Below are 13,178 nucleotides of genomic sequence, written 5' to 3'. Positions count from 1 at the left end.
TATCAGGGCATTTGGTCTCTTTAAATTTTGCTATAGGTATAGACATTTCGATGAACAACATTTAGTTTAATTTCTCTTTAAACACTTCACTTTGATATGAAATTTAATTGGTTATTTAATCAGTGTTTCCTAAAAAATAACTGATGTATGAAAACTATTAAGTTTTGTATATCATTAATTTGAATTTCTATAATATTGAATGTACTTTCTATCCATTCAGATTCGAAGGGAAGGTGTACGCCTCTTTTTGTTGTGGATGCAAGCACTCCAGCACAATTGCACTGAAGAACAACTACTGATATTTGCCTGTCTTATTCCTGGCTTTCCAACTCTGCAATCTGAGCATGGGCCTCGAACACTAGACAATCTAATTAACTCTCCACTTCATCTTCAGGAAAGTAAGAATTACCTTTTTGTTAAGGCCTTTAAGTCCTTTTGAAATTGGGCTCTTTTCCCCACCTTATTTTTATACAGTACAATTACAACAATAAATACAACTCCTGTCACAAGTGCAATTGTGAATTCAAAACTACAGTAATTGTGGTAAAGCATCTGACAATGTAATAAAAAGCTTATCAATTTACACTTGGCCTCATTTCACAAGTGTCAAATTGGGTTTCATTTTGTGCTTCAACATCACAGTAAATCTACACATTGAAACAGAAGAACTTCAAGTTATTCTTTGTCCCTTATTGTGGATATTTAAAATAATGGTTATGTTGACAAGTTTGGCTTGAAGTGTATCTTCCTTCTGTGACATAATATATGCTTGATCCTCCACCAACCCACTACTCGTTTAATTTTCTTGCTGTCATGTACCTCCTGCTTAAGTGTTCATTTGCTTGCCTTAAATAAATTCCATATTTACACTTGTCTGAATAAAGAGATTTCTTCTGTCTTCCTTATGTAACTTGCTGCTGGCTAGACTAAATAGAACTAATTTTCCTGTTCGTTCTAAAACGGAAACATATTTTCTATCAATGAAAAGCAAGATACAAATGAAGTAAAGATAAAGATTTAATTTGATTAACTTATAATTTTAACACAGTAAATAACCTAGTTTTAATAAGTAGTAAGTTAATTAAGATGATTGTGTATCCTGACAGAAAATATTTGAAGAAAGAAGCAATGTCAGTGTATAACCTATATTAAAAGTAGGTTATAAACACTTCCATAATTATAGAAAAGAATGTTATCAAAATAGAGGCTCTGTATAAGAAGAGAGAAGAAATTATGATTGAAATTACAGAAATAAAGGGGAGGCAAGAGCATCCATTCATGTGAGAAAATATTCAAAAAGCATCCTAGAAATATTGGGACCATCTGGTGATAAGGAGAAATTTGAAGAAATATTACTTGAGAAATTTAATATAAATTTAAAAATGGCTATTCCTTTGCAATGTTGCTTTAAACTGGTCTTTCAGGAAGTGGCTTTGGATTCAGTGATTTTTGACCTTCCAGAGCTGGAATGGTTGTGACAAACCTAGCAATACATTCAGGAATGAGAGAGGGATTTGTAGGGTGGTTGTGCTTAGGTGAAAGTTTGCTCAGTAAAAGGTTAGATACAAAGGTAATCTATAAGAAGGGTTTGGAGTGTAGTAATGGTCAAGGAAGTGCCTGTAGATATAGTGATGCTAACATGTTCAGTGGTTTAAAATGAACGGTGCATCTTTGCTTTCTTATGCGGTTCCCATTATTACAAAAGGCAACTTCAGCCATTGGTTTGCTTCATGTCATTTAAGAAATGGCTGAGAGCTCAAGATGTAGCAAGCACAACGAGTGTTTAACATTTGGTTGTAGTGCAGTAAATTAACAGTCCAGAAGTATACATGCATCTTATCATGTGTTTTCAGTATAGTTACACTAATGATGCTGACCAAATATTATGGAAAAATTCCTAAGGTCAATAAAAAAAAAGGATAAATCCAATATAGCTGTTGTCTTCTGTTCCCCCCCTCTCTCATAACCCTTAATATCAATGAATCTGATTTTTATTTTGTGTTATTTCCTCGTACGCTTATTGTCAATATTTTAAAAACAGTCCCCCAAGTCATTTTAGTACAGCACAGGAAATTAAAAAAACTGAACCAAAGCCAAAATAACTGGCCATCAACCTTGGAGAGGAAATCTAATACAAACCACAGATTACCAAGTTATTGGATGTAGCATATAAATCAATAATTAACACTGTGCTTACTGTTGTTATCATAATGGTCAATAAACACTTTGATATCAAGGTTAGATTTATTGGTGATGAGAATTAGTCAAATGAAATTTTGGCTTTTAACTACACTATACACAAAAAAAAATTGTGTCACGTGATTAGTATTGTACTTTTATATTTTCCTGACAGCTCAAGTCACTCCAGAAGAAATCACTCCTCTTGTCCCACCACAATCAGGAGATAAAGGACAAGATGATCTTACAAGCTATTTTCTTGATGCTCTGCTAAAATATATGGTAATCCAGGTAGACACTTTATTGTACTAACCCTATTAAGGGAGAAATGCATATTGTTTCTACTACTAAACTAACACTTGGATTTTTTGATAGTCCTTAATATTACGTTGATTTATTTTCATTTTCAGTTTTCTCTATTTAAAGTTTAGATACAGAAGCCATAAGTCAGCCAATAGATTCCTGGTGTCTTTGAATGTTGGTTTTAATATCACATTTTGGCAAAATATTTTTTTAGTCTGTTCTAGTAGTGTCTCCCATGCACCTTGTACTGAATTCTCTTCTTCGTTGTTGATATATCCCTGCATTGTTCCTTTCAAGAAACACAGAGCCATCCCATAAAAGGGAAGGTTTGCTTTGCCAGCTGAATTGACTGGATTCCATCTTTTACAATGTTTTAAAACTGGAGAATGAAAGGCAAGGAATCTTTCATAGATTTTGAAGCAAAATTGGGGAAGGAAGGGAGTGTGCATCATGATTTCCTGATTTATTTTTTTTATTTCTGTATTGTGTGTGCTCTCAGGTCTCTTGAAAAATTCTTTTTAAGTTTTTTTTAAATTGTCAGTGGATTATGGATCAAAGGTAAGGCATGAAATCCAATTAATCTGTTAATTGGAGCAGTTTGCAAGTCTGTGTGAGTTGCTTAAGAACTTATTTGAGAATTGGCCTGATTTGAGCAAAAGGCTATTACATTATTAATGGAGGATAGATGTTTGCAAGCATTTTCTGTTGGTGAATTACTTGTTTACATTTTTTCCTCCATCTTGCTAACAGTGCTGCAGTTGAGCACCAGTAAATATAGATTTATTTTTTAAGATCTGTTTAATAACTACAACTGAGCTATGAAGGATTTCATTTTAATGATGTTTTTTTGATGGAAAAGGAGTGCTTTTTGGATGGAGAGAGTTTTAGTCTGCTGACAAGTAAATTATAATATTTGAGAATCAGGAGTTAATTCTTTTGGGGAATTGCCCTTTTATCTTTGTGTGTATTGTTCGTTCATTACTTACACACACATATGCACACACACGCACACGCACACACACCCTCTTCTCTCTCTCTTCTCCCCCCCCCCTTTAATCGGAACACATCAGGACCAGTCCATTTTGCCTCAATTAAGCGCCCCAATTATCTGAAGCTTCAAGGAAATAGCTAAAAAGACACAAAAAAAAGATACCATTTAACTGAGTAACAAATTGCATATTTAAATGAAATAGAGAACAAGTTAGAATACTACGAATATTACTACAGTACTATAAAACTGTGGCACATTATCGAGGAGCAGGTTCCTGGCAATGTCTTGCCAAGCTGTTGCTCTGCCATTATTCCAGTTTTGGAACATAAATGTTAAATTACCCTTGGAACTCAGCCTTTAAGTTCAGTATTCCAGTGTTTGCATAGAAGTCTGAAAAGTTGCTGGCACTTGTATTGAGAAATTCCAGCAGAGGTGTGCAGATTTGCCAACTGAGCCAAGTAAAATGTACATCTGCAAGCAGTTAATTTGTGCTGTAAATTGCAGCAATTGGGAGGAAATTTGCATCTGTAGTCATGTGCATTCCTGAAGTACAAATGACAAAGCAAAATTTCTACTTTGGATAATGTCCGTGATCCAAGTGTAAAATTTAAATGTATGCTTGCAATGGCAAGTTTTCCACTCCCACCCTGAATTCCTGAAAAGTTTCTATTTAGATGTATTTGCCCATCCCAAAATGTTTGGAATCTACAAACGTTTGTAGTATTAGTCAGCACAGATATAGTGGTTTTAAAATGAAAACATATCTTGTATTACATTGCTTAGTTTGAGTAACTCAATGAAAAATGTATTATTTTCAAAAATATGGATAATCTGATTTTAAATATTTGCAAGTAGCTTCACATTTTGGGAGAATCATTTAACAAACAATAGTTAATAGCCTTTCTTTAAAATAAAACTCAAGGCCTGGATTTAATGACAACAAAACTAGTAGCATTCAACCTTACTATACATTAAAACTGGCAGCAGCTATCAAATCACTATTCGCATACAATTTAACGCAGAAAACTTAAGTCACTATCAATAATTCAGTCCTCCACCCACTTCAGGCTTGCTGTAGAATACCATTTATTTTGTCCTTGTGTGATGTCTAAATAATCATAGTAAATATTGCTGGAATAATTCTAATCCATAGTAAAACAAAACATACTTTATGTATGTGGTTTGTAATTCTCTTTAGATAAATGTTACAAATTACAATACATTTCAAAGTGTATTAAAATGTTATTTTAGTTTTTCTTGTTTCTCTGCAGCAATGTCAATACTTTTTATAACTTTAAAATTTTCTGAAAGTTATTTCCCCCTCCTTCCTGATTTGGCTGTTCAACTAGTTTAGGACTATGGTTGCTGAGAACCTGTGTTCCTCATGGAATGAATCTTTGTCACTAATAGCATTTGAAAAAATACTTTCTTTATAGACTGCTTTCTTTTAGGGTAGCAACGAATAGATGTTGCTAACCCCAAAAGCTCTTAAAATGTGTCTATTCTTCTCCTTCTCTCTAATTGAAAAATAAACATTAATTTTAAGAGCTTTCTTAGTAACCTGTTTGCAAATAGAGGATTGGCCATGTTAATCCAGACTGTATTTGTTAAAACTAGGACAAAACTTTTATCTATAAAATATCTATATGAAATTCTGTGCTTGCCATGGCTTTGTCAAGTTTAGGGTGAATCAGGCTGAAATTAAAAAGCATATTCAGCCATTATCCTTACTAAATCATATGTGCTGCCCGAACTAATGGAATGACTAGACAGGTGTGCTTGTTAATAAAATTGGCATATGATTGCGAACACTGGTAGGAGTTCTGAGGATTTTCTGTTTTGTAGTGTTCTGTGTGTATCGTAATCAATCCAACAACAGTACTTAAAGTTTGGTGTATTTGTGTTTACAGGCAAAAGGATTAGAATGGAAAGACAAAGGAAATCAGGAGAAAGGGTTTGCATTCTTATTTGCAAATTTCAAGAAGTACTATCTGCCTCACATATTTCCGAACTTTTCAAGAGAGACCAGCTTATTTAATCCGATACTTGGTATGAAATCAGTTATTTTTGTTTATCTGTCAAGAGTATATATCCATGAATTAGCTTATGTGATGATTATTGGACTAGATGTGTGACATATTTAGTAGTGAGAATTTTGAAACAATTATACTAACTTCTGTCTTCAGATTTGTAAGGGTTAGTTCAATTTTTATCTTATAAGATCTATTACTTTAAGATTATGCATTGTACATGAATGTAATTTATGTAAGTTTAAAAAATATTTGCTTAGATACGATTATTGCGCAGACTAATTCTGGATTTTTGTATAGGAAGTTATACAGTTTTCTAATTTGTCTTATTTTTAATAGCAAGTAACAGTTGTGATCCATTACTTTAACTGATAGAACATACTTTATGTATGCAATGGATAATATAATCATTTATAGCACTATGAATCTTTCATTTAAATATTCAATTACATTTTGCTAAAAACCTTAAATGTTAATTTAAGGTTTTCATGAAAATTAAATTTTCCAGGACTTGCAGCGCCTCTTTCTTTGTATTTAAAGATCCTAATTTGAGAATTTGAAGTCATTTTCAACCTGATTTTATTTGGACACATACTTTAAGAAAGCTTTGTATTCTGCAGTGCTGAAGCATGCCTTTCAGCTCATGGTGTGATGTGTAGATTTTTATCACAAATTATCCAAATAAACTCACTTGCCTACTGTCTCCCATTACCATGCAAACATCTTAGTATTTTGACTCTTGCATAGATAAGAATTACACCTGGATTTTCTAATAAAAATCTACCTTTGTGTGAACAAAACTAAACAAAAAACTGCCATGATTTTCAATGACATGGTAAATATACTGACTCCTTTCTCCCCATCAATGCACAATTATTTTATAGTGGTTTATTCAGCATGGATTTACATTGGCACTATAGCATTGGCAGTTTTTTGTTTAGTTTTGTTCACACAAAGGTAGATTTTTATTAGAAAATCCAGGTGTAATTTTTATAATTTGGGCTGACAGAAGCAATTTTAAATACATTTTATCTGACCTGCAGAGAAATTTGGAGTAGGAAGGTGGTCCATGTGGGTACCAATGACATAGGAAGACCAATGAAAGAAGTTCTACTGAAGGAATTTGAACAGCTAGGGACTAAATTTAAAAGGTGATAATCTCTGGATTGTTACCTGAGTCACATGCAAATTGCGAAAGGGTTAATAAGATCAGGGTGCTAAATGCATGGCTTAAAGATTGGTGTGGAAGAAGTAGGTTTGAATTTGTGGGACATTGACACTGGTATTGGGGTAGGGATAAAATAGTCCCATGAGGCAGGCTCCACCTTAACTACGTTTGGGACCAGGGTCCTGGCAAATCTCATAACTGGTGCTATGGATAGGGCTTTAAACTAAATAGTAGGTGGAGTGAGTTCATTTGCTTGTAAAGATAGGGGTAACGTAAAATGGAAGGAGAGTGCAGGAGAGATTATGTAAGTCTTAAGAATAAAGACAAAAAGTTTAGAAAGGGATAAGAATTTAACTTCAGGCTACATGGAGGTAAAATTGAAATGGGTGGCATCACAGAAGGGGAAGCTAAAATCAGGTATATCGTTATTACAGTGGAGTAAAGAGAACCACAGAGGCATGAGAGAGGAGCTAGTCATAGTTGATTGAAGGGGGACACTAGCAAGGATGATGTCAGAGCAGCAATGGCAGGACTTTCTGGGAGCAATTTGAAAGGTGCAGAATGGTTCATCCTAAAGGAAGGATGAAGCAGCCATGGCTAACAAGGGAAGTCAAGGACAGCATAAAAGCAAAATAGAGGGCATACAATATAGCAAAAATTATTTGGAAACTAGAGGATTAGGAAGCTTATAAAAACTAACAATACAACTAAAAAACGATAAGGAGAAAAAAGATGAAATACGAAGGTAAGCCAGCTAATTATACAAAAGATGATAGTAAACATTTTTCCAGATTTATAAAGAGTAAAAGAGAAGCAAATGTGAACTTTGGAAAATAATACTGGAGAGGTAGTAACGGGGGACAAAGAAATGGTGAATGAATTGAATAAATATTTTGAATGAGACACCAGTAGCATGCCAGGAATTCAGGAGTGTCGGGCGCAGAAGTGAGCAGTTGCTAGTACTAAGGAAAAGGTGTTACAGAAGCTGAAGGATCTGAAGGTAGATAGGTGACCTCGACCAGATGGAACACCTCCCAGGGTTCTGAAAAAGGTAGCAGAAGAGATTGTGGAGGCACTAGTAGTGATCTTTTCAAGAATCACTATATTCTGGAATGGTTCCAGAAGAGAAAATTGCAAACGCCTCTCCACTCTTTAAGAAGGTAGGGAGGCAAAAGACAGGAAATTATAGGTTAATTAGCCTGATTTCACTGGTAGGCAAGATGTTAGGATCCATTATTGAGGATGAGGTTTCAAGGTACTTGAAAGCACATGATAAAATAGGCTGAAGTCTGCTGAAAACATGGTTTCTTTAAGGGGAAATCTTGCCTGACAAATCTGTCGGAATTCTTTGTATTAATTACAGGCAGGATAGACAAAGGAGAGTTGGTATATCTTGCTTGCTTGGATTTATAGAAGGCATTTGAAAAGGTGCCATACATGGGGCTGCTAAACAAGATAAGATCCCAAGCTATTACAGGAAAGATACTAACGTGAACAAAGATTGGCTGACTAGCAGTAAACAAGGAGTGGGCATAAAGGAGATATTTCTGGTTGGCTGCAAGTGATAAGTGGTTGGTAAGATCCACTACTTTTCAGGTACAAATTATTGATCTGGATGATGTAATAAAGGCTTTGTGATCAAGTTTGCAGATAATGCAAAGAGGAACAGGTAGCATTGAGGAAGCAAGGTGTCTGTAGACTTGGACAGATTAAGAGAATGGGTAAAGAAGTGGCAGATGCAATACAGTATTGGGAAGTATATGGTCAAGCACTTTGGTAGAAGGAATAAAGGTGTAGACTATTTTCTGAATTCGGAGCAAATGCAGAAATCAGAGATGTAAAGTGACTTGGCAATCCTATTGCAGGATTCCCCAAAGGTTAACTTACAAGTTGAGTGGGTAGTAGGAAGGCAAATGCAGTAGTAGTAGTCATACTTTATGGATCCCGGGGGAAATTGGTTTTCGTTACAGTTACATCATAAATAATAAATAGTAATAGAACCATAAATAGTGATATGTAAATTATGCCAAAACAAATGCATTTGTGTTGAGAGAATTAGAATATAAAATCAAGGATATAATGCTGAGACTTTCTTGGTCATTGGTCAGACATGATTTGCATTATGTGAGCCATTTTCAGAACCTGGTTTAATATCACTAATGTACGTCATGAAACTTTTTGTTTTTCAGAAGCAGTACAATGCAATATGTAATATTAAAAACTAAATTGCAATGGAAAATGTATATAAAAGGTTAAATTAAATAAGTAGTGCAAAAAGGAAAAAAATTAGTGAGGTTGTGTATATGGGTTCATTGTTCACTCAGAAATCTGGTGGTGGAGGGGAAGAAGCTGTTCTTAAAAACAATGAGTGTGTCCCTTCAGGTTCCTGTACCGCTTCCTTGATCATAGCAATGAGAAAAGGGCATGTCCTGGGTGATGGGGTCCTTAATGATAGACACCACTTTTTTGAGGCATTGCAGTAGAGGACATTTTCAAATGACAGTGCCCCAAAATGCTATCATCATCACCCAGGGCACACCCTCTTCTCATTGTTTTGGGGCCCATATCTAAGAAAGGACGTGCAGTTCAAGGAGCGAGCCCAGAGGAGATTCACAAAAATGATCCCAGGATTGAAAAGGTTGTACTCACTGGAGTTTAATGACCGAGGGGAGAGGGGGAATCTCATTGAAACAGAGTATTAAAAAGCCTAGATAGACTGGATGTGCAAAGAATATTTACAGTAATGGGGAGACTAGACCAGAGGGTACAGCCTCGAAATAGAAGGGCCTCTCTTTAGAACAGCGATGAGGAATTTCTGCACCAAAGTGGTGATGAATCTGTTAAATTCATTGCCACAGACATTTGTGGAGTCAAGTCATTAGGTATACTTGAAGCAGAATTACATAGAGAAGGCAGAAGAGTGAGATTGAAGAGGGGAAAATAAATCAGCAATGATCTAATTGCAGTGGAGACTCGATGGACCAAGTGGCCTAATTCTGCTTTTATGTCTTGTGATCTAATCATTATTTACACCTGCTACCAAAAGCAAGTACATCCTTTAATTGAATTTCAAGAGTTTTTCGTATTTTGGAATATTTGCATCTATTTAATGAGATATCTTGGAGATGGGATCCCAGTCTAAACACAAAATCCATTTATATTACATGGAGAGCTTATACATATACCCAAAGGTCAGTTTAGTATTTTTAATAATTTAATGCATTAAACAATAATGTGTGCATTGAACTATCAAAAGGTAAGCTGCCACCACCTCGGCTGCCCAGGTGGATATTCAGTGGCTGTTTGCCATTGCCATCATTCCTGATTCTGAATTTGTGTGTCACCAGTAAGAGTTCATTGTCTTACACTGTTTTGTCACACATATGTACTGATGCAGCCTTTCAGTATGTTAGATTTTCATCAGCAACAATCTTGGCAAAGTTATCATTGAATTTCCCTGCTGCTGTGTGATCACCTTTGTCACCACAAATCTTTAAAAATTTAGTGTGATGCCTTTTCTTAAATTTCTGCAACCAAACTGCTGAATATTCAAATTTACCTTCAGTTTTCAATTCATCATGATAGATCTTAGCTTGTTTTATGATCAGCATACCACTAGGCAGCATATCTTCACTCCAACACTGACGAATCCACTCTGTCAATATACCATCAAGATCTTCATTTCATGCTTTATGCAGTGTTTTTCTATTTTTCATTAATTTCTGTTTATTACATATGTAGGGTCACTTCTCGGAACTCTCTGTGGTACGCAGAGACCTGTGCATCACCCGAGAACCATCCTGGTACCTTGTGAAATTTTTTTGTGACATCATGTCAGCCTTCAAATAATCTTGGATTTTGGATAAGGGATGCTCAGCCTATATAAAGACAGCAGCAAAAGTACAAGTAGATTTTGTTAAATGTTATTACATGATCAAAATTTTAAAAGCACATGCCATCATAACTTGCTTTAGACACCTGGAATGTCCAGGTTGTCCACATCAAGGCATCAGTTTTTTCACTGTCTGGGGAGAAGTCTGAGAAGTCAGATGCTGAGAAATGAAACCTAGAGTGAAAGAACAAATGGAAAATCCATGTGAATGGCAAAAAGGAAGATAATTTTCTTGTGATTAAGCTGGCTGAAATCCTGTGCTTTGAATTTGTTTTTTTTTTGCTAGTAATAATAGTGATTTGTTTTTCAAATGGGCATTCCTCCTTCTGACACTATATTGATGCTGCTATAACTGGACTGGGATAGTAATTTTTTTGATCATATTAAAGATGTACAAAACTTCAAAATGTTACTCAAGTGCAGAAATCTTGGTATTCAATATGGTGAGAAGGAATCGGTGTACAATTTGGCACACAAGGTAATGGAAATCTGATATTCTTCCAAAAGTTACAGTGACTGGGTGAATTGGAAGTTTAACTACTAATGGTGTTCAATTTTTGATCGATGCAATATAAACGTGTCCAGGATCAGTTGGAATTGTGGTACTTGGTCTAAATAAGGAGTTTGCTTAAAGGGACAAATGCATTGTTTTGAAATCTTCAGAAATGAAGAAATGTGGTTGCAATTCTTTTTGCCATTCCATTTAGAAGCTATAAATAATATTCCTAAAACTTTTTGCTTTAATTCCTTATTTTCAGACATACCACAATTAAGATCAAAGCCATATTATGTGATAACAAAGAAAGATCCAGAAACTAACGAAGCAACTTATTGTACTAAAGATGCATTTTTGTCAGCTCGTGTTTCTGTCATCCGCTGGTTGGTATCTTTCTGGTTTGAGCCAAAAGTTAATCCAGGACTTCAGATTCCTGGAATTGAAGGGGAAAATGTACCAAAGAACATTCAGGTTAGTAAACAAAAACATGTTAATTCCTTTCAATAAATAAACAATTTTTTTTTTCTTTCATTTCAATGACTAACTAGAGTTTTTTAAATGAAATTGTTTTATTCTCCAGAGAGCAGCTGCTGGTTTGGCTGCTCGGGAGGACAACTCTTGTCGTGCAGACTCTGGAGATGGTAACACGGAACTGGAACAGTCGCATTCTAATACCAGTACCTTAACTGAGCGTGAACCTAGTTCATCTAGTCTATGTAGTGTTGATGAAGAACATCTAACAGACATTGAAATCGTGCGGAAAGTTTTTTATTCCTCAAGGGAGAATGTCAACTTTATTATTGAAGTTTTTCGACAGGTAATTTTCAATATTCTGCAAAATTTTGTAAATTTTGCCTAATAGTAATATCTTTTATTAGTCTTCTATGTACAAACAGTTCATAAAATTAAGTGTGAAACTTTTTTGTGAACTTAGTTGTGGCATTAAAATTAAACTGTTGTAATGAGCAAGTTTTATATAAATTGCAATACTTCACTTCCTGAAGATTTCAATTTAAGAAAGGTGAAGGATACTGTGTGTTTTTGGTGCAGCCACAGTTTTTGTTTGAAGTCAGAACCTCAACCAACAGGATAAAAATGTAGAAGACTACAGTATTTAGAAATGGGATTGAAAGTAGAATTAGCACACATAGTCAATGTGGTCAGCATAGATGAGTTAGGCTGAAAGGCCTTTCTCGTGCTGTTTACTCCATGACTCTGTGACTATATTAATGCTATTTGAAACCTGATTGTGCATTTCTTCATTTATATAAAAAAAAGAAGCTGAAGAACCATACTGTAAATGCATAGAAATATTCTTAAGCATTTGCTTACATCAATAAAAAAAATAACTTTCAATTTTCTTCTATCTTTAGGCTTTTCTGCTGCCTATCTGTGAAGCTGCAGCCATGAGAAGAGTTGTTAAGGTTTATCAGGAGTGGATTCAGCAAGAAGATAAGCCTGTATTTATGAAAGAGGCTGAAGACTTGGGTTATTCCCCTTCAACAAGTGTTATCAATTTAGATAGTGTTGGAGAACATAGAGGTCCTTATCCGTCGGAACAAAAAGAGGAGGCTGAGGTACTGCTTGTTTACATAAAAGTTCTTTTTGACTTGAATATTATAGTGTGTTTTAAATTGTAAAGCATAGAATATGTTAGAAATCAATGATAATTTTCCCACTTTTGTTGAAAATCTGCCTCCCACACTTTGAATAAAGTTGTGTGTATTTGCTTTGTCATTCTGCTCTCTCTCCAGACTTAAAAGTATACGGAAATATGGTCAATAATTAAATACTATTGTCCTGGCTGCAATCTGTCATAACGTCACAGCCAAAGAATGGTAACAATGTATAAAATAAGTACATGTTCGGCACGGCATCGTGGGCCGGAGGGCCTGTATTGTCCTGTAGGGTTTCTATGTATCTATGTTATAATGAGGGAAATGTTGATTTTTTTTTTACATCATTTTCAGTTTGATGATGTAGAATATTATTTCACTGCACAATTTCACAAAGTTAGTAGTACCTCTTCAGAATGAGTGCAACCTTTTAGAACCATAGAACCATAGGAACTACAGCACAGAAACAGGCCCTTTGGCCCTTCTTGGCTGTGCCAAACCATT

At 35.0% G+C, this 13,178-nt stretch overlaps 1 protein-coding gene across 9 annotated transcripts in view; it reads left to right on the top strand.

Annotated features, from left to right (window-relative positions):
- The window catches only part of ralgapa1 (Ral GTPase activating protein catalytic subunit alpha 1), a 220,530-nt gene that overhangs the window by 56,419 nt on the left and 150,933 nt on the right, over window positions 1-13,178 (top strand). For 8 of the 9 annotated variants that reach the window (XM_063049870.1, XM_063049896.1, XM_063049886.1 and 5 more), the window contains exons 6-11: window positions 221-398; window positions 2,354-2,469; window positions 5,383-5,521; window positions 11,321-11,529; window positions 11,639-11,875; window positions 12,432-12,635. In XM_063049870.1, coding sequence (XP_062905940.1) covers window positions 221-398; window positions 2,354-2,469; window positions 5,383-5,521; window positions 11,321-11,529; window positions 11,639-11,875; window positions 12,432-12,635 — 1,083 coding nt within the window. The remainder of the gene's footprint in view (window positions 1-220; window positions 399-2,353; window positions 2,470-5,382; window positions 5,522-11,320; window positions 11,530-11,638; window positions 11,876-12,431; window positions 12,636-13,178) is intronic. The other variant, XM_063049877.1, reaches the window with a different exon arrangement.

The sequence above is a fragment of the Mobula hypostoma genome, chromosome 1, assembly GCF_963921235.1.
Source record: "Mobula hypostoma chromosome 1, sMobHyp1.1, whole genome shotgun sequence".
In the NCBI taxonomy this organism is placed as follows: domain Eukaryota; kingdom Metazoa; phylum Chordata; class Chondrichthyes; order Myliobatiformes; family Myliobatidae; genus Mobula; species Mobula hypostoma.
This window is presented reverse-complemented; position numbering and strand designations above follow the sequence as displayed.